The sequence below is a fragment of the Sylvia atricapilla genome, chromosome 1 (assembly GCF_009819655.1).
Source record: "Sylvia atricapilla isolate bSylAtr1 chromosome 1, bSylAtr1.pri, whole genome shotgun sequence".
Taxonomy (NCBI): Eukaryota; Metazoa; Chordata; class Aves; order Passeriformes; family Sylviidae; genus Sylvia; species Sylvia atricapilla.
In genome coordinates this window covers 25261-44477 of record NC_089140.1, presented here as the reverse complement: position 1 = coordinate 44477, position 19217 = coordinate 25261, and the positions used below count along the sequence as shown (strand labels likewise).

The 19217-nt window shown below is 40.9% G+C and overlaps 1 protein-coding gene across 3 annotated transcripts in view; it reads left to right on the top strand.

Moving 5' to 3' along the window:
* Positions 1 to 18866, top strand: part of SMARCD3 (SWI/SNF related, matrix associated, actin dependent regulator of chromatin, subfamily d, member 3) — a 73575-nt gene extending 54709 nt beyond the window's left edge. For all 3 annotated transcript variants that reach the window (XM_066341300.1, XM_066341293.1, XM_066341285.1), the window contains 9 exons: positions 620 to 742; positions 2497 to 2592; positions 3088 to 3189; positions 4694 to 4855; positions 8709 to 8806; positions 13578 to 13713; positions 15773 to 15895; positions 17124 to 17225; positions 17323 to 18866. In XM_066341300.1, the coding sequence (XP_066197397.1) occupies positions 620 to 742; positions 2497 to 2592; positions 3088 to 3189; positions 4694 to 4855; positions 8709 to 8806; positions 13578 to 13713; positions 15773 to 15895; positions 17124 to 17225; positions 17323 to 17376 (996 nt within the window). In that variant the 3' untranslated portion in view covers positions 17377 to 18866. The remainder of the gene's footprint in view (positions 1 to 619; positions 743 to 2496; positions 2593 to 3087; positions 3190 to 4693; positions 4856 to 8708; positions 8807 to 13577; positions 13714 to 15772; positions 15896 to 17123; positions 17226 to 17322) is intronic.
* The last annotated feature ends 351 nt before the right edge of the window (positions 18867 to 19217 follow it).

Genomic DNA, 19217 nt, shown 5'->3' with positions numbered 1-19217 from the left:
GCTGGAACTGCAGCATGTTTGCTGAGGGTAAAGAGGTGGGATAAGGCAGCCAGTGTGTGTGTGTCGGTGTGTTCAGGTGTGTCTGCAGGAGGCTTTTACCAGATACTGCATCATGGTAGAATGCAGATGGGTGCAGATGTGCCCAGCAGGTAGTCTGCAGCATGAGCTGTATTTGTGACTGCCATTTACAAATTTGAACTGATGCAACTGTGAAAGACATTTGTGTTGCAACAGAGTTGCGGCTGAATTTTAGCAACCTAGCTAGGTTGAAGCCAAAAAGGACATCATATCATGCTTTTCTCACAATGATTTCTCAAATATCTAATCCAGAAGTACAGGATGTATCACTTCTCAGGCCTGGCAGCCTCCTGTCTTCCTCCATTTGCAGTGAATTTCAGCATGTTTGTATAGCCAAAAGTTTTTGAAAGGAATTTTCAGATTCAGCTTTTCAATGTATTTTTGTACATGTAACAGAATCTTAAATTCTAATGCAACCAGTGCAACTGTGCAAATCATGGAGATTCCCTATTAAATGTGTAATTATCACCTTTCCTGCTGCTTCCTCAGATCCTGAACTTAAACTGGATATGTATTTTTCCCTTGTCTATGTGCATAACAGCAAAAGCGGAAACTGAGACTTTACATCTCCAACACATTTAATCCTGCAAAATCAGACGCTGATGACTCTGATGGCAGCATTGCTTCGTGGGAGCTGCGTGTGGAGGGGAAGCTCTTGGATGATGTATGACTTATCTCTGCTTCACTGGGGCTGGCAGGAGTCTAAAGACTTCCTTTGGGGTGGTAGGTTTTACTGGGGCCATCAGCTGAGACAAGCTGTTGGAATGGCAGCGTTGGCTTGTTGCTGCTGGGAAGGCACTGCGCCCAACCCAAGCGAGGGATAGGGCCCTGATGGGAATGTTGGAGAGTGCAGCAGAAAATGAGGCAGACATAAGGACAGGACAGGTAGAAGAAAGTGGAGAGAAGAGGACTGAGATTAATCCCTTTACAGAGGTGGCAGAGTTCAGGTTGCAAGAGGTGCAATAATTCTGGCCTACGGTGGTCATTGTATCTTGTGAAGAGCAGGATAATAAGGTGAAGGCACTACTTCATATTCTTAGGGGGTACAACACGATGAACGAATGGTTAGAGCAAGGATGGAAGAAACATTTTACCGTTATGAAATCCTCTGCAACCTCAGTGATGAATTTAGCTGTCCTTGGGGAAGGCTGGACTTTCCTAATAAAGGCATCCTCTCTTTGAGTAGACTTCACAAGTAAGTATTTACAGGCTAAACAGATGAAAAACATGCATGCATGGAGAAGGCAAGGCTTTCAATCTGTCTGAATGTAACTGTTTATGAATCAGAGTTTTGCTGGAGGAGGAAGTGGTGATAAAGTGCAACATTTGGGACTTGAAGTTAGACAAATTCAGTTTAGAAATTCGAGCATATATTTCAATAAAGAAAGAGATTCTTTATTGGAACAACATAGCTATTAAATTACCAGCATTTTTAAATAAAATATTATCTGCTTAAATACAAAGAAATAAATTGGAGTCCTGTGACCTGTATGCTGTGGAAAGTCAGATTAGGTAATCGTAGACCTAGTTTTTAATATAGACAGTATGAGCTGTGCAGTAAACAACAAATACTGATAATTAAATAAAAATAAAAAAATTAAAGGAAATAGTGTTGCTTAGTGTATGACCAGTCTGCAAAATTTACTGTAATCTGATAAATCAGACCAAGAAATTAGCATTCATCAAAAAAACCCAGGCTGTTAAAAAGAAAGCTATACAGAGGACTTAGGATCATAAAATGGTTTGAATTGGAGGGGATCTTCAAGACCATCTCATTCCATCCCCCTGCCTTGGACAGGGATACCTTCCACTAGCCCATGTTGCTCAAAGCCCCATCCAACCTGGCCTGGAGCCTTTCAGGGATAGGGCAGCCACAGCTTCTGTGGGCAGCCTGTGCCAGGGCCTCACCACCTTCTGAGTAAATAATGTCTTTCTTAAGACCAGTCCAAACCTACAGTCTTTCAATGAAACCATTGCCCCTCACCCTGTCACTACAGATCTTGATTAAAAGTCTCCCTTGATCTTTCTTACAAGCCCCCTTTAAATACTCCCTGGAGCCTGTGTTTCTCTGGCCTAAACAACCCCAGCTCTCTCAGCCTGTCCTCACAGGAGAGGTGTTCCAGTCCTAATTTTCATGTTCTCTGGACCTTTCTCACAGATGCCATGTTCACCTTAGAAGCCATTCCTTTCCAATAACGTTGAGAGTCAAGGAAATCTTCCCCAAAGTGTGCACTGTTCCAGTACTGTTGAGATTTTCACATCTTACCCTGTGTTTGTCAGAGGGAGAACTCAGTTAGATTGATCACACATGTGGTTTACATGGGATTTGATGTTCAAGTCAGAGAGATTCAGAAGAAAGTCTAGGACACAAGCTAATAATTGCAGCCTTACACATGTCTGGTTCTTCTGCTTGTACAGCTCAGCAAACAGAAACGGAAGTTTTCATCTTTTTTTAAGAGTTTGGTTATTGAACTGGACAAAGATCTTTATGGACCTGACAATCATCTTGTGGAGGTGAGAATGCTGTGCACTCCTTGCATACAAACAAGTTACTGGCACGCATAAACACCTCGTGTCTGTTGCCTCCCTTGTTTAAGGGACCTTGCATTCATTATCTCATTTAAGGTATTTTCAAAGTTTTCAAAATTCCATTCCTCTTAAGAATGTTTGCTAAAGGAATCTACTCTAAAAACATAGACGATTTAGTGATGCAGTGCACATCTTAGAACAGAATGTGTGAAAAGATGAAAATGTTGTGCATATTTCTCCTAACAAGTAAAGTATGTTGACAGCAGAGCAGATTCTGCACTAAAGCTGAATTGAAATTGTTGGGGGGTGGATGGGTGAGTTGTCATGGTTTGGTTTTGTTGTTGTCAGGTTTCTTTTTTAGATTGCCAGATCTTTAGAAAGCCTGTACTTGTCTAATTGTGGCATGGTGTACTGCACAAGGTGCACATCCATGGACATCAGTGAAAAAAAGACCAACAATTTTGCTTTTCCCTTTGTTAGTGGCACAGAACTCCCACGACCCAGGAAACAGATGGCTTCCAGGTGAAGAGACCTGGGGATGTCAGCGTGCGATGCACATTACTCCTCATGTTGGACTACCAGGTCAGTGCACTGCTTTTGGCCTGGAACATACAGCCACTGGGACCTAGTGCAACAGAGCAAATTCGTCTTGTCACACGCCTCAAAACCCAATGTACTTGTACTTGCCATGTCACATGGTCCATTGAAGTTAGAATGATACCAAACTGACAGATTATTTAAAATTTAAAGGGGACAAATCAAGTGAGTTTCTAATACAGTCTAGCAAAATACTGATCCTTGCATTATGATAGTTAGTATTTTTATTGCCCAGAAAAAATATGTATTTCTTCCTCTAACTTCCTAGAGAATAGTCAGATAAATTGCACACAAGTTACACATGTGGTTCTTCAAAAAAAAAAATCAGAGGAGAAGCTTTTGCTAGTGGTACCTGAACTAGCTGTGTAGCTGTGGCAGCCTTACCTTGGCTCAAATGACAGATACTGCAGTTGTGGAACCCTCTAATCTGAAACCATCCCTGGAAGAAATGTTGCTGTTTTAAGGAAACTGTTAAGAGTGCACTGCTGCGACTAGATGGCAGCTCAGGCTCAGATGCATTTTGATGGTACAACTTTAAGAACTTGTTCTCTACCACCTTCTTTTGTCTGCAGGCAAATAGCATCTATTCAAGATATAGACACTCCATTCTATGTTAACAGAAAGAAAATTTTATTCATTTTAGGGTGCATATGGGCTAACTGAAATACTGATATAGGCAGCGAGAATTTTTACTATTAAGACAATATAATGATCTTCGTTACACTCACCATTATTATAAATTTATACTTTAAAATAGATGTTCTGTTATCCTTGGGTCTTGATTTGTTCTAAAGCTAGCTTTGGGTGGCCTGCCACCCATCAGATTAGTCCTTGCTCAATAATGTGGTGGATACTAAACCTGAGTGAGTACACACTTGAATAAACATCAAATTCCAAATTACCCAAGGAATTTATGTTACAAGAGATGGAGAACAGGAAAGTTGCATTGTATCACTGAGATCAGGAAAAGAAATAAAATCCACTGACTGATTGTGGTTGGGTAAATGTTTTGGTGTGCACCAGAATGGTGGGAACATGCCTGAACAAACAGAGTTCAAAGACAGTGTGTTGATGTGAGACAGCAGTTATTAGCAACTGTGGAAGCATCATCCTGCCCTCCTTCTCTCTCTGGAAGTAGTTAACTTCCAGTAGTTCAGAGGAAGGAATGTTCTTTTTCTTCTCTCATTTCCAAAAGTCAAATTTTGCATCAGTGTTGAAAGGGAAAATTCTTCCTGAGTCTTTGTGCAAGTTTTATTATTTGAAGCATGTGCTACGGGTAGTCTGTGTGCACAGCACAGGCCCAAGGTCCCTCTTCCAGAGCAGCAATGGTGGGACACAAAAATAGAAACTTATATTTCTGCAATCTCTGCCACTGAATGGGATGCTTCCCCTGAGGAGCAGAGTCGTCCGAGAATTAAAACTGAAACTTCAGGCTTGTGCATGTGTCTGCTTTCCTGTGTGTTGGCACCTCATTGGCTTTCCCTTGCAGCCTCCCCAGTTCAAGCTGGACCCGCGGCTGGCGCGGCTGCTGGGGATCCACACGCAGACACGCTCAGCCATCATCCAGGCGCTCTGGCAGTACATCAAAACAAACAAGCTGCAAGACTCCCACGATAAGGAATACATTAACTGCGACAAGTACTTCCAGCAGGTAACTTTTTTGGACACAGCAGCTCTTTAGAAGCAAACTGTAACATCCAGCCACAAATTAGGGCTGAATGAAAATGACTGATTTTTATTTTCCCTTAATGATTTGCGGTATCCTCAGTACCGAATGGCTTTCAGCAGTCACTACAACTAATGTCATTAACACTCTTTCCGTGTACCAGTGTTGTCAAAACTCCCTACATCTGGTCTAGCACTTCCACAAAAGTTGTGGCCTTTCCAGGAAGGAGGACTTCTGTATTGATTAGATGGGGTTTTCTCCTCCATTGTATCCTTTTATACTAGGAAACATAAAATAATCTGCTGATTTTGATTGTCAAATCATATGTAGACCTGTTTTCTTGCCTTCTTTTTCCCTGTTTATGAAGGAAAAAGGCGTGGAAGATATAATTAGAAAAGCTGTTTTTTCTTAAATCTTCTTCAGATAATGAAATACCCTTAATGATCTGCATGATGTTTTGAAAATAACATTAAGACCTTTTGTCTTTTACAATGACCTCTGGAATTAACCAAGAAGGCCACTTAAAAGCATCTCCACCCTTTCTGTAGATACGATTAATTTTATTTTTTTTTTAAAGGTAATGTTAACTGAGCTATCAGTGTCTTACCTGGCTTTGTTTTTCAGGCTCACATGACTTATTTTGAAAGGAATTAATAGTAGGGTTTGTGACACACTTCCATGTAAGGAAAGTACTGGCAGTTACAATGAATGAATAATGTTTTAGCAAGCACTGAAAGTAAATGTTGTGATGAAACTTGTGTCCTGGTTTTCTTTTTATTTTCTGTATATTAATTTGCCCTATGACAGTTCAAAGTAGCCAATGCTTGAAGTAAACTTGAGGACACATTTGCACATTCGAAAATACAAAATGCAACAACATAATTGTGAAATTCATGGGTATTTATAGGAATATAGAACCAAAGTGATCAGGATTATATAGTCACTTGTTTGTTTGGGTTTTGGTTTTTTGAGAATTACAGCATACAGTCTTTTTCACAAATAGTGAAAACTCCATATTAAAACCATGTAAGAATTTTTGGCAAAATTACAATTCTGTTAGTTCTCTTGATTCGATTATTTGATTTCCATTCTTTATTTTTCTATAGCAAATTTAGACTGAGTTTTGTTTCTGCCAGCCCAGAGAGGAAATGGGGAAGGCAACATGAAAAACATTCAGAAAATCATGAGCAGAAAGAAAAAGGTGAAAAAGGAATAAATTTTTATATTATATATATATAAAATGATATATGTTATATATATATATATCTATATATCAACTAAAACTGGGAGGTAGCAAATTGAAAACAAACAAAAAGACTCAAGCATATTTAAACTTCAAAACTCCTTGCAATAGAACCTTGCAAATGCTAAGAGTGTATATAGGTGTGACAAAAGTGACAAACTAATGGATGAAAAATCTTGGGCTGTTTTAAATGCAAAGCTGACGAAGTTGGGAGAAGAACTAGTGTATGTTTCTCCTGTTCTTACATTTTTCCTTTACTATCCGCTTTTGGCCACTACCAAGGGTAGGATATTATGGTAGATTTGCAGCAGATCCTTTGTGTGACCCTCCATAGATGTACATATTTTTTTAAGCAAGAGGGCCTTGTTGATTTTATTTATTTTAACTTTCAGAATAAGAACTTGGTTAGAATAAGAACTTGTTGAAGCTATCTTCTCCTTGTGCATCTCATTAGAAGACTTACTTGCTCTTAGGACTCCTTTCTCTTAGAACTCTGCAGAAAGCTATGACACCTGACAATGGTCTTCTCATCCTCAGAAGATCAGTCAAGTGAGAAAGTTGGGAAGTAGCTGATTGCTTTTCTAGAAGACTCTAGAATCTCACATCCTGCAAGAGCTGGCTAATCTGGAATAGTTTCATAAGAATTCAGTGCTTGCACAAATTTAAATCATAAATGGGATTGTTTTGAGTGTTTCTGTTTTCCTTAGGTCTCTGGCAAAATTGTCCTAACTAGCTGATCTTGCTTTCAAAGCTGACGCTACTGCTTAGGAATCTGAATCCCCTTACAATAAATGAAATATTTCATTATGCTTTAATTTTGGTTTTCACTGTAATACTCTCAGGTTGAGACATGGAGGTCAAAAGATTTGGGTTAGTAATGCCTTCCAATCTGTTAATATTTCTGTAGATTCTATCGTTTTAGCCACATAACTCCTGAAAAGAAAAGTGGTGTCCTGGCTGGAAGTGTGTGTATCACTCAGGGGATCAGTACATAATGCATCAGTGTCTCTGGCATTCCGCTTGAGATACTGGTCTTCTCATTTAGTATGCCACCTTTTCTGAGGTGGTTTGTTGTTGTTGTTGTTGTGGTTGTGTCTAAGGACACAAGGCAGCAGTACAGACTAAAAAATTACCACTGAAAGAGATAGCTGACCCATCAGCATCACTGTAGCCGGAGAGGCTTTCAGAGCCTAACTTAGTTCAGACCACTAACTCCAGTTAGGCAGGAATGTGAGAAACTTTGGGAAAATTCCACCCACCCTTAGCTTCCAGCCTCCCATTCTCCTCTCACTAATGTGTGTCCTTGATCCCTTTTCCCTTCTTGAAGCTCTTGTCGCTTGGGCACACATCTGTGTTAGGAGTTTGACATGGGTGTTGAGCCAGTGGTGACAGCAGATGGGATGGAGCTTGACGTGGAGAGATTTTGGGTTGGAATTCCACAGTCATCTCTATCAAGTGTCAGAATTCATAACTCAAATAAGGAGTGAGCTGCAGACTCAGTAGGTTTTGTTACTTCTTTGTTCTTCAGAAACTAGCTGGCTGAATTCCTGGATGCAGGCAAGTCCAACACAGGTTTTAGAGTTGATGAAGATGTATCCTTTTCTGTTTAAAAACAATATTTACATCAGCAAGGAGATTTGAGATCTGCTGTGTTACAAGCAAAAGCAAGGAAAATGGTTCAAAGGTATTTCAAAAGCAATAGAACCTTGAAAATGGTTGCTAGAGCTGGCTCCTAGGTATTTCTGCTGCCAAATTCACTCACTTGAGAAAACTGTGAATTTCAAAAGATACTCTATCTGAGGAACCAGAGCATCTGACTTTGTATGTCTGTTACACAACATGGAAATTATTTTCAACCCTGCCTGCATCCTTTGCCTCTAGAGCTGCAAAGGTTGTTTCTGTTCATAGATACATTACTGTGAGTAGTGTATCTCTTCTGTCAGGTGAAAATAGTTTCCTCAAGAGGTGTTAGCGTCTGCATAGGCCTAAACATTTTTACAAATGCCTCCACATAAGGGCACATTTTAAGGCGAATGTTAATATATAGGAAGTTCAGGTTGCTGGTTTTGTTTGTTTGTTTGTTTGTTTGTTTTAAGGTCAGTTTAAATGGAGAATCTCCAGAGAAAAGCCTGTTTGCCTGTTCAAAGCATTAAAAATCACAGTAGGAAACAAAGACTGTAATAATTATATTTCTCGAGGTGTAAAGAGTGTTGTTTCTATATTCATAGCAATGCACTGGAATTGCTCACAGAAAATTTCCAAACTCTACAGCTTTTAGCCCTTTCCAGAATTTCTTTTTCCTGAGTTCAGCAGAAATCCATGGTGTGATTTTTGGGGTTGTTCTGGGCAGAGCCAGGAGTTCAACTCAGTGACCCTTGTGAAATTGTCATGACCCAATGGATATGTCTGCAAGCCCAGGTGAAAGTACAGGGACAGAAGTGACCAAAAATTTAATCTGTGCAAGGAACCTGAACTACAGCTTTCAAAATCACCTTTTGTAATTGCCTCAGTTACTTGTGAGGTGCAGATTTCTTACTTTCTCATTTAACTTCAAGATGGGCTTTGGACAAACATTTGTTATTTATTGTGTTCCAGATCTTTGACTGCCCACGGCTAAAGTTTTCTGAAATTCCTCAGAGACTCACTAACCTACTGCTGCCGCCAGACCCAATAGTGATAAACCACATCATCAGGTAAGCTGGTTGGTCCGCTCAGCACTGTCATGTGCAAAATACTCTCTAGATAAAGTACAGAAATGGCTGCAGTAGCTGTAGTGACCAGAATCCATTTTTTATAACTTTCAGGTGAGTACCTCGGAAGGTCATTTTGTGTTTGTGTTATTCTAGTTTGTATAATTCTGAATTATTTTCACTAGCACAGCACCAGTTTTCTTAGAGTATGAAAACCAACTTTTATATTTACTAGAATACCATTGAGAGAGTTGGTTGGGCTTTTTTCCTAAGGAGAGAGGAATGAAAGTTTGAACCCACAAAAAGAGATAAAAAAATTGAAATGAGGTATTGTACATTTTGGGCAACCATTTTGATCTCTGATATATTATGTAAAATGTACATCAACGTTACAATTTCAAACGCAGGGCCAGTCCATGCATGCTTTGTTGGGATTGGGTCAGCTTTTTGACTGTTAGTCTTACCCTGAGAATGCCAAGGAGTCGAGAGTTCTCCAGAGATTAACAACAGAGAATGCCTGGATTCAGAGGACATCCTTGTGGCCAAGATACTGAGCTCTCGTATCCTTGTCAAAACAAAAGTCTTTGGGGCACAGCAGACGAAACACAGCTTTCAGGTCTCTAGGACTCTTCCAGCATGTGCCTTATTTAAGTGACAACTGTGTACACAGAGGAGGAGGATAAAGAGACTTCTGGGGATTGCAACTTTACTGTTCAGATATTTCAGTCCTTTCTAAGTTTCTTTGTGGTCAGTGTTAAAATTCTAATTCTGGGTGTTAAAACGTTATTATTACTTAAGATACTGATTTGATTTCCTACAGAATATATACAATATATTTTTAAGCAAATGTTTCTGAATTTGCTTAAAATTGGGCTCTTTATTTTAAATTTGTAACAGGTGTTAAGAAGTTTAAATATTACATAGGCTATGAAAATAAAATTTGCACATTTCTTTATTTATTTGAATATATCAAACAGAGTAATGAAAAAGCAGCTTGGTGGTGTCAGGGTGGTGACACCCATGCAGATTGAGAGCTGTGTACCTGGGGCACAACTCAGTGACCTGTCTGGTGGACCACAAAAAAGCTGAAGTACTCAGAGACAGATAGTCATTGCTTAGAGAAAAATGATTATGCTGATTATGTTTCCAGGGGCAGAGAGGTGACAAAAAGGTACTGGAGGAAGTGCTTTTTGTCAGGTGCCAGCTAAAGAACAGGTGTGTGTCACAAAGCAAAGCTTTGTGTCTGGCAGCATTCTCTGGTACACTGTGCACCACACAGCACCTGACAGCCTTAAACGATATTCATATAACAGTGTGGAAAAAGGAAGAATTAATTTCCTGGGAACAGGCAGTACTTTTGCAGTGAGGCCTTTACAGTGTTGGGCTAAGATAAAATAAATCTGGAAGTCCATCACTGAATTTAAAGAAAGTAGGTAACTTTTAGACTCATAAAGTCACAGAATAATTTACAGTAGAAGAGATTGCTGGTGGTCATTGAGAGCTCCCTCATCAAAACTCAAATCAGGTTTGAAGTCTATCCAGGATAGTTAAGGGCCTGGTCCAGCCAAGCTTATTACAGGGTCTCACAAATGCCCTGTCACCCTGTGTTCAGTTTTTTGGAGTGAATGTAGTCAGCCGCTGAAACAATATGCCAACTCCCTGTCCTGGTTTAATCCAGTCTTCAGCTCAGGCTCCCCATCCACTCGTTCTCTCTCCAGCAGGGCAGGGGGAAGCGCTGAAAAGGGAAGAAGACAGTATAAAAAATGATGATGGTGATGAACAAAACCCAGCACTACAAGTGGTACAGATGAAAACTATTGCTCACCACCCACTGAGTGATGCTCAGCGAGACCCTGAGCAGTGAACACCTGCCTCAGTTTACTGCTCAGTATGGTGCCACATGGTTTGGAATATCCCTCTGGTCACTTGGGGGTCTGCTGTCCCAGCTGTGTCGCTTCCCAGCTCCTTGTGCACCCTCAGCCTCTTCACTGGCAGGCAGTATGAGGGGCAGAAGAGGTCTCAACACGCTGTAAGCAGTGATCAGCTATAATGAAAACATCTCTGTGTAACCATTTCCAGCACAATTCACACCACAGCCAATACCAGCTACTATGGAGAAAATTAACTCTATTCCAGCCAAAACCAGCGCACTACTTAAGGGAATTTTTGATCACTAGTGATCATAAATACATGTGCTCCTAATTCACATAAATCCTCAGACCTGCCTTTTACAGGGAGATCAAGTAGATCACAAATATTCATTCTAGTTTCAGAAGATATGCACAGAGATAAAAATGTGAAGCATTCTAACTGCATTCTAGAAATTATAATAGTATTGTAGAATCACTCTCTGGGCACCAACAACCTTCCTTTTTCACAAAAAAAGGAAGAAACAAGGCAATGGGGTTGAAGTGGACGTAGAGATGAACAAAAAGTCTCTGATCTTGACAAATATTATAAATACTAGGTAGACTTAAACATGCAGAACGCAATTAAAAATATAGATTCTGTAATGGTTTCTGATCCCAGCGATACTGAATGCATCAAATTTAAAACTGATAGAAGTCAAATCTTATCTGAGCTCAAGCTAGAAGTGGAGATTTTCTTGAGTTGCATTCCTAATTGCAGCTGACACACAGCTGATCCTGAAGTCAGAAATAAAAAGAATAACCTCTGTAGGATTTCCATTTCTGCAAAGAGGCGAGACATCTTCCACATTATAAAAGAACACAAGCAGACTGCAAAGCATAGCTCTCCAATATTCTTCTAGTCCAAACAGGTTATCACTGGCTTCCTCCTTTTTGACTACTGTCATGATTTTTTTTACAAACCAATTCCTTATAGGGAGTGAATAGCCCATGCTGCAGTGAGCTTCTGTTGCCTCTCACCCTAATCTCATGCACCTCCAAGGGGAGGCTGGCCCTGTCTGCGCTTCACCGGTCCCATGCAGCCATTGCACTCTCCCAGGTGATCTCGTTTTCCCTTTTCTTCTCCAGGCTGGAGAAGCTCTTGCAGCTTCTCTCAGCAGGTCTGCGCTCCAGCCCCCAGCATCCTACTGAGCCTCTGCAGGCCTCGCTCCAGAGTGTCACATCTTTGTGGTCCTGTGCCCACCAGTCCAGATCCAGTTTCACCGGGCGAGAAAGAGCCTCTTTCCTGGGCTGGATGGCAGCGCCTGTGCTAATGCAGCCCCTCTTGCAGCTGCCCTTTGCTACGGCTGTCTTACCCCACAGACTCCTGCAGCACTTGCTGTCTGTGCATCAGGGTGCCCAAGTCCTCTCCTGCCAACCTGTTTTTTTCCCGGCCGATGCCCACCTGTCTCCCTGCATGGTGTCATTCCGTCCCAGCAGCAGAGCTGTTCCTGTGCGGAACTCTGTGCTGAGGAGTTGCTGCAGCCTGTCAGGGTCCGTGTGCACAGCCCTGCTGCCCTGACGGACTTGGGCTCAGGACCCTGAGAGGCCTGAGCACAGGGCTCAGCCAGGAGCAGTGGAGCCAAAAACGACATGGAGCCTTCTCTGTGGCTTTTGACATGAGCAGCAGAACCACACCTGCACCTGGGTTTTTCCTTAGCTTTCCTTCTGCTGCTGAACTTCTTGCAGGTGGCCACAGCATCAGAGATTCTCAGAATGTTTGAGATTGGAAGGGTTCTCTGGAAATCCTCTGGTCAAATGCTCTCACCTGCTCATGCAGACCCACCTGTAGCAGTTTGGCCACAGCCATATCCAGATGGCTTTGGAATGTCTCCAGCATGTGACACTCTGAGCTGGGGGAACTGGAGATGAGCTTTGAGGGTCTTTCTGCAACTTATGCTATTGCTTGGTCACCCTTGCAGTAAAAGCGTGTTTCCTGGTGTTCTATTTTGGAGCATTCTTTGCTTCAGTTTGCACCTACTGCTTCTTGCCCTGTCACTGGGTACCACTGAAATGATTCTGGCTCTATCCTCTTTAAATCCTCCCTTCAAGTTCTGGTAAGTTCTCTCCCCACCAGCCTCATGTTTTCTAGGCTGAATAGTCCCAGACCTCTCAGCCTTTCCTCAGCCGTGAGGTGCTCTAATGCCTTGATCATCTTAATGGACCTTTGCAAAATTCGCTCCAGTAGCTCCATGTATCTCTTTCATTGGGAAGCCCAGCACTGAACACAGTACTAGAGGCGTGTCTTCATTGGTCTTGAGAATAGAAAAGGATCACCTTCGTCCACCTGCTTACAACACACCTAATGCAATTCCATGCCTGGAAGGCCTTCTGCTCCCCCAAGTCTCTCAAACTCAGTTAGATCCTGAGCAGGTTTTTTTACTACCTACTGCAGAGGCAAACAGCCCACACATTTCACATTTCACAGAGCAGCCAAGCATTTTTATATTGCGAGTGACAGTGACTGAAGTCTGATTTACCAACTGCACTGAGGACTGTTTTCGTGTTAAGAAACTTTAGTCTAACAATAAAGTCTAAATGTTGGCAAACTAAATATGAATTTAGGACAGGACAAGCTGAAGAATGATGCTGATATTTAGTGTAACAGGTCCCAGGAGGATGTTAGAAATTAAATTTGATGGTCAAAAGCTCCAGCTCAAAAGTCTTTGAAATCTGACTGACAGAAGATGAGAGAATATACTAGAATATGAAAATAAATAAAGATACCCTTAGACTTTTTAGACTTTCTTAGACTTTTTTCACAGCATCTGCAACAGGTTTTATTGAAGAGTGAATTCTGGGCTGGATGGAAATCCCTTCTGATTCATGATGGCAGTTCTCATGATCTTGTGTTATACTCTCCATAGTGTTGACCCCAACGATCAGAAGAAGACGGCTTGCTATGACATAGATGTAGAAGTTGAAGACCCATTAAAGGGCCAGATGAGTAGTTTTCTTCTCTCAACAGCTAACCAACAGGAGATTACAGCATTGGATAACAAGGTATTGGCCCAAGAGTAAAGTATCCCATAGTACATGTACTCACTGTGTAGCTTCACATGTGTTTGGTGTCATGTGTCAAAGACAGTAATGTTTTGAGATGGGGACTTGTTAAGGGCATGTGCTTTCAAGGGATGAACCAGCCAAATGCAGTGGGAATACATCAAGGGTGAATGGCATTCCCACTTAGGATTTGATTTAAGGCCCAACGTGGTTGTTGAGGTAGTAGAGTTTCACAGGTAGTGTTTTGAGTGCCCTGACACTTGAGAACCACCTGAACTGTATGACTAGCTTTTTATTGAGAGGTCATGGTATCTTGCTGAATTGCTAAGCCAAAGCTAGGAGAATGTCATACTCAGCTGTGGGTTTTGTACTCATAACTGCAGAATGGCTCTCTGCATTAGGTTGAAATATGGAACATGCATGTCAGGAACATCACTTGGAGCACTTTGGGGGTTTTAAGTGTTAGTGGAAGAGGATCCTGTGCACTTAAAATAATATCTGTCTTAAGGCAGTGGTGGGTTTTGCAGGCTGTTTTAGGGGTTCGTGTCCCAGGGGCTGTTGGCCAGTTCCAGCATGTGTCACTGGCTGATTTGGATCAGTAAGGGATAAACAAAAATCTCAGAGCAAGGCACAGGTTCTCTTTGTTTACTGCTGATACAAACAATATGTTAAACTCTGGTTTTCATGCAGTTTTAAAGGGGGTCTGGGCACCAGCAATACAATGGATTCTGGTAACTGTTGCAGCGTCTTTGCTGTCATGGCTCTTGAGGACAGTCCTTTTCAGCTGCTCAGTCAATTGGTTCCCAGCCTTTATAAGCTTGCAAGCAGCATGCATAGGGTTATTCTGTTTCCAGTGCCAGTCACCTTTTCTCCTCTCTGTGTCACCTCTTTTTTTAATGTTTGCTACAGCACAGGGCAAGCTGTGATCAGTGAAGTTACTGAAGTCACTGCTGGGTGAAAGAATGGGCCTGAGCTGCTCCTGCTACACTCTGTGCATTGCATTGCTGTGCTGCCATGGAGTCCCCTCCTGGGAATTCAGCGCACACCAATGGAGTTCACTCCACACAACTACAGAATTTTCCCAAAGAAGGAATGATTTTAAGTTGACAGCAGCTCTCTTCTCTTAATGCACCACATATTACCTACACTAGTGGCCTTGATGGCATAACCAGATCATGGGATGATTATTTTCTCTGACATGCTTGGTCACCTTAGCTGTTTTGGCAAAAGAGATTGAATACGTGAAACTAAACAAGATAGGTTTACTATTTCAAACTAGAATGTTAGAGGAACAGGATAGCAAAAGTTTGTTTTTGTGTGTGTCTATGTGCGAATGATTCATAAACTGCCTTCCTCCTGTTCATACTTGATGATATTATTCATTATAGGACCTTGACTCATCTTCATTCTTCCCTGCTAGTTAATATTTCTGCCATAATATATCTAAAGATATGATTAATTTTCTATAAACCTTCCATACTCATGGTTTCTCATTGTTTACACTCTTTTTTTTGCAGCCATCATGACTTTGACAGGCTTTCTCTTAAGAAAAAGTCTAGAAGTCATGGCTTTTCATTTGACATGGACTTGATCAGGAAACTGCTAGAGTTTTTAAGGATTACAGTAGGATATTGAAGATGTGGTGATGATGGTAACCAGGGGAATAACTGCTTTCTTGCACTGGGCACTGCTTAACTGCATATTTACGTAGCACCTTTCCTGAAAGATCCCAGTCTTGGCAGGAAATTATGACCTTGTGCAGTGATGGCTTGGTTCTGCATGCCATGCAAGAGTTCAGTGCAGGAAGTGAAGGACAATCCTATACATACTTGTATTGCAGAAGTACAAGTGAAACCAAAATGTAGTGGCAGGATTGCAGTTAAGTTGCTGCTTTTTGAGTTGAAAAAGCCCTTGGAAGGGCTGCACAAGTCTGTGGTGTAGAATTGTCACCTTTGTACGTTACCAGGAATACAAAGACAGTAACGGAGCTGACCTGATGGTCACTGGAGCATGGGAGAAATTAAAGAATATCCACTTTGATTTTTTTTTTTTCTGTCAGATTCATGAGACAATTGAGTCCATAAATCAACTAAAAATACAACGTGATTTTATGCTGAGTTTCTCCAAAGATCCCAAAGGATACATCCAAGACCTTCTCCGGTCCCAAAGTAGGGATCTTAAGGTGAGCTAATGTTTGAAAAAGATTGAATAGTGGAACCAGAATGGAAGAATTATATTTAAATGTACACTGAGCATATAGCCAAACATCTAGGATGGATAATTGTTGGAAGGCAAACAATGAGTGGACTACTGTGGTTTCAGAGTAGACAGTATGCAGGAAAGATAGTTTAGGTTGTATTCCATTTCAGTGGAACAGTGGTGTTTCATGGGAGTGGTAGGTCAGTTTGTGGCCAGACAGGAAGTTCAAAACACAGGGCTTTGTTGATGTATTCTGTAAATTCAAAGCTGTATAAAACTCAGCAGGAGCATCCCATAGTATGAGAACACAATTTGGGTGTTGGTTCATAATTTAATCTTATCTGCTGTCCTTGAGCTTATCTTTGAGATATGCAAGAAATGCAATGTAGAGAAGTTCAGTTGTTTGTCAGCAAAAATTAATAATTTGTCTCTCATTAAGTTTCACATTTTCTGTCTTTAGCTGACATGCCTCAAAAATCAGTTGTATTATTGAATCCATGAGATTATTTTAATAAAATGATTGTGTCTTTCTTATATAAACACCTATTGTTAACTGAATAGTCTTCTAAAAATCTACTGTTAAGATTATGGTTTTTATTATTTATATTGCATTCAAACGGGACAGGCATCTGAAAGCATGTTTAAATAAAGCAGACATTGTCTTGAGGAACTTAAAACAAGGTGTTGTGGAGCTTCTCTAGCTACATACATGGAATGATTATTCAGAATTTTCCCTGACAGACAACTAGTCTTACAAGAGCCTTTTCTATTAATGTTCTGCCCTGCTGGCATCAGAGTTGTGATTCCGCAACACTGCAAAATATACCAATAACTATATTTAGCAGTGATTCTGTGATGCTGGACACATAGTCATCAGAATTCTATTTTTTGCAGAACGGTTCCAACCCTCTGCTGCCCTATCCTTGAATGCAGATTGGACAGGGCTTGGAGCTGATGTAGTGGAAGGTGTCCCTGCTTATGGCAGGGGGTGGAATGAGATGAGCTTAAAGGTCCTTTCCAACACAAACCATTTGATAATTCTGTGATCCTGTTTTGGCAGTAAGCACACTTTGTCCATTTGCTTTGGGCTTTGAGAACAGTTCTGACCATTTTTATGTGTAATGTAGATAAGTTTTCACTCTGGGTAAATCTAAAAGTTTCTCTATGTGATAGAAGAGCTATGGTGAAAAATGGTTTAATTTGTGTCACAGGTGATGACCGATGTGGTTGGAAACCCAGAGGAAGAACGCAGAGCCGAATTTTATCACGAGCCATGGTCTCAAGAAGCTGTGAGCAGATATTTCTACTGCAAGGTATGAAAGAAATATCCGCACGGCTGACTTATAAGTGCATCTCCTGCCACTGAGCAATTTAATGTGCTAAACTGTACAGTGTGTTGTTTTCTTTCAGATCCAGCAGCGCCGACAGGAATTGGAACAATCTTTGGGAGTGCGTAACACATAAAGAGTGCTCACAAGATTCCATTGGCATCATGACCACCAAACCAGTGGACTTCTCAGTGTTACTTAGCTCACTGTTACACATGGACCTGCTTCCTGACTGGGTGAGAACATGCCATCAACACACCAGTCAGAACACCAGCTTTAGAGTGACCCTTGAGAATCTTGCCCAGGACGGGTGTCTCAAACCATTCCAAGCCAGAGACCGCACCATACAAGTGTCAGTGTGAAAGAAGACTAAAGGTTCACTCATCAACGCACATCGTTAAGTTTTAGTGGAAAGTTAGACACTACACAGCAAATCCTAATGGGCTATGCTTAGAATCATGGGTGGCACCGATGGGGGAGGTTGAGATAGGTGTTGTAGTCGACCACAGATTTAGAGAAATAAATGCAGTTCTTACCCTATGGTACACAAGAGTCTCACACAGTAACTTATCTGGAATTAGACATGATAGCCTTTCTTATAGCTGTAGAATGCTTTAGATTCCTGAAGAGAGTTTTTATTTCAGCCGGACCAATGCAAGAAGCTATCTCACCATCTGAAAGAACAAACTAGGAGCCTTTGCATCCTGGAATGCAGAGCCCATCTGGAAGAAAGACATATAGTCAGGCCAACTCTTCTGCAGATGCAAATAATTTCTCTTGCCCTTGTCCCAGCAGTGAAAGGTAGATTGAATCACATATCACTAGATGGGTATGGTCCATACACTGTACTGAGAGAATCATCCCTGAGATAAAAGCTTCTTATGCATCCCTAATATCAGTGGTATTGGCAACAAATGAGGCATTCAGAGCAAATAAAAATAACGCAATGGTGCTTTGCTGATGCCTGCCTTTAACACAGCAGATATTAACAATAACTATGTATGTAAAATACCAGATAAATTAAGTGTTTCTCTGTGTGCTAGTAGGGTTCATCACTGAAAAGAACTTCCTAATTCTTGGTGTAGAATCCAAGAAGCTTAACTTCATGTCACATGGTAATTTTTTCTTTCCTTCAAGATGTTGACAGAGTCCTGGATTGGTCTCACGTTTTGATCATAGGTGAACTGCCTTTTACTATGAATTATTTATCTCTCCCATATATGATATGTGCTGGTTATTTTAGATGCTGCTGAGTTATAAAGCACTGTCAGCCTTAAATAGCACAGAGTACATACCCCCTGAAAATCATCTTCTTTGTAAATGTATGACAATTTCAGACATTGGGAATTTATAGAACAATTACTTGGAAGCAGGGACATTTTCCTTAAATCCTTCCCCTCCTCGTTTTTGTAGTGCACAGATGAGTTGTAATTAAAGGCCCAACATGATTTCTAGTCCAAAAAGAAGCTGCCAAAGTATAACTGTGCATTTGATATGGCGCTCAAAATCCTCTTCCAGCTTACTCCTTTTCACCTCCTTTCTTTCACTTCCTTGGAAAGAGAGTCTAATTCACATGTGGTATGAAAGGAAGGCAGCTCTTCTGAATAAATGCTTTTTTCACTAGTATTGTGTTTTCTGCTGTCTTTGCCAATTTCTCTCTTAGTTTAATTTAAAAGTTTCTGCTGTTCAGTCACAGAAGAGATAGTCATCCCTTTACCCCTTTATTATTTAATATCTTTAATAGTGCCATAGCTTTTAGTCCATCTGTCACGTTCAGAGATGTCTTGGAAAACTTACTCTTGATTGAATTTACGTGATGGCAGTATTCTCACACAAAAACTATTGGTGTGAGAAGTATGGCAGTACCTCATTGTCTGAGACCTTTTACCTGGGAATGGTTTGATTCGGAATTTTCCCCTTCATGTTAAAACATCTTTTCACAGTAAAATGTGAAATCCTATAGTCTTAAACGGGTTA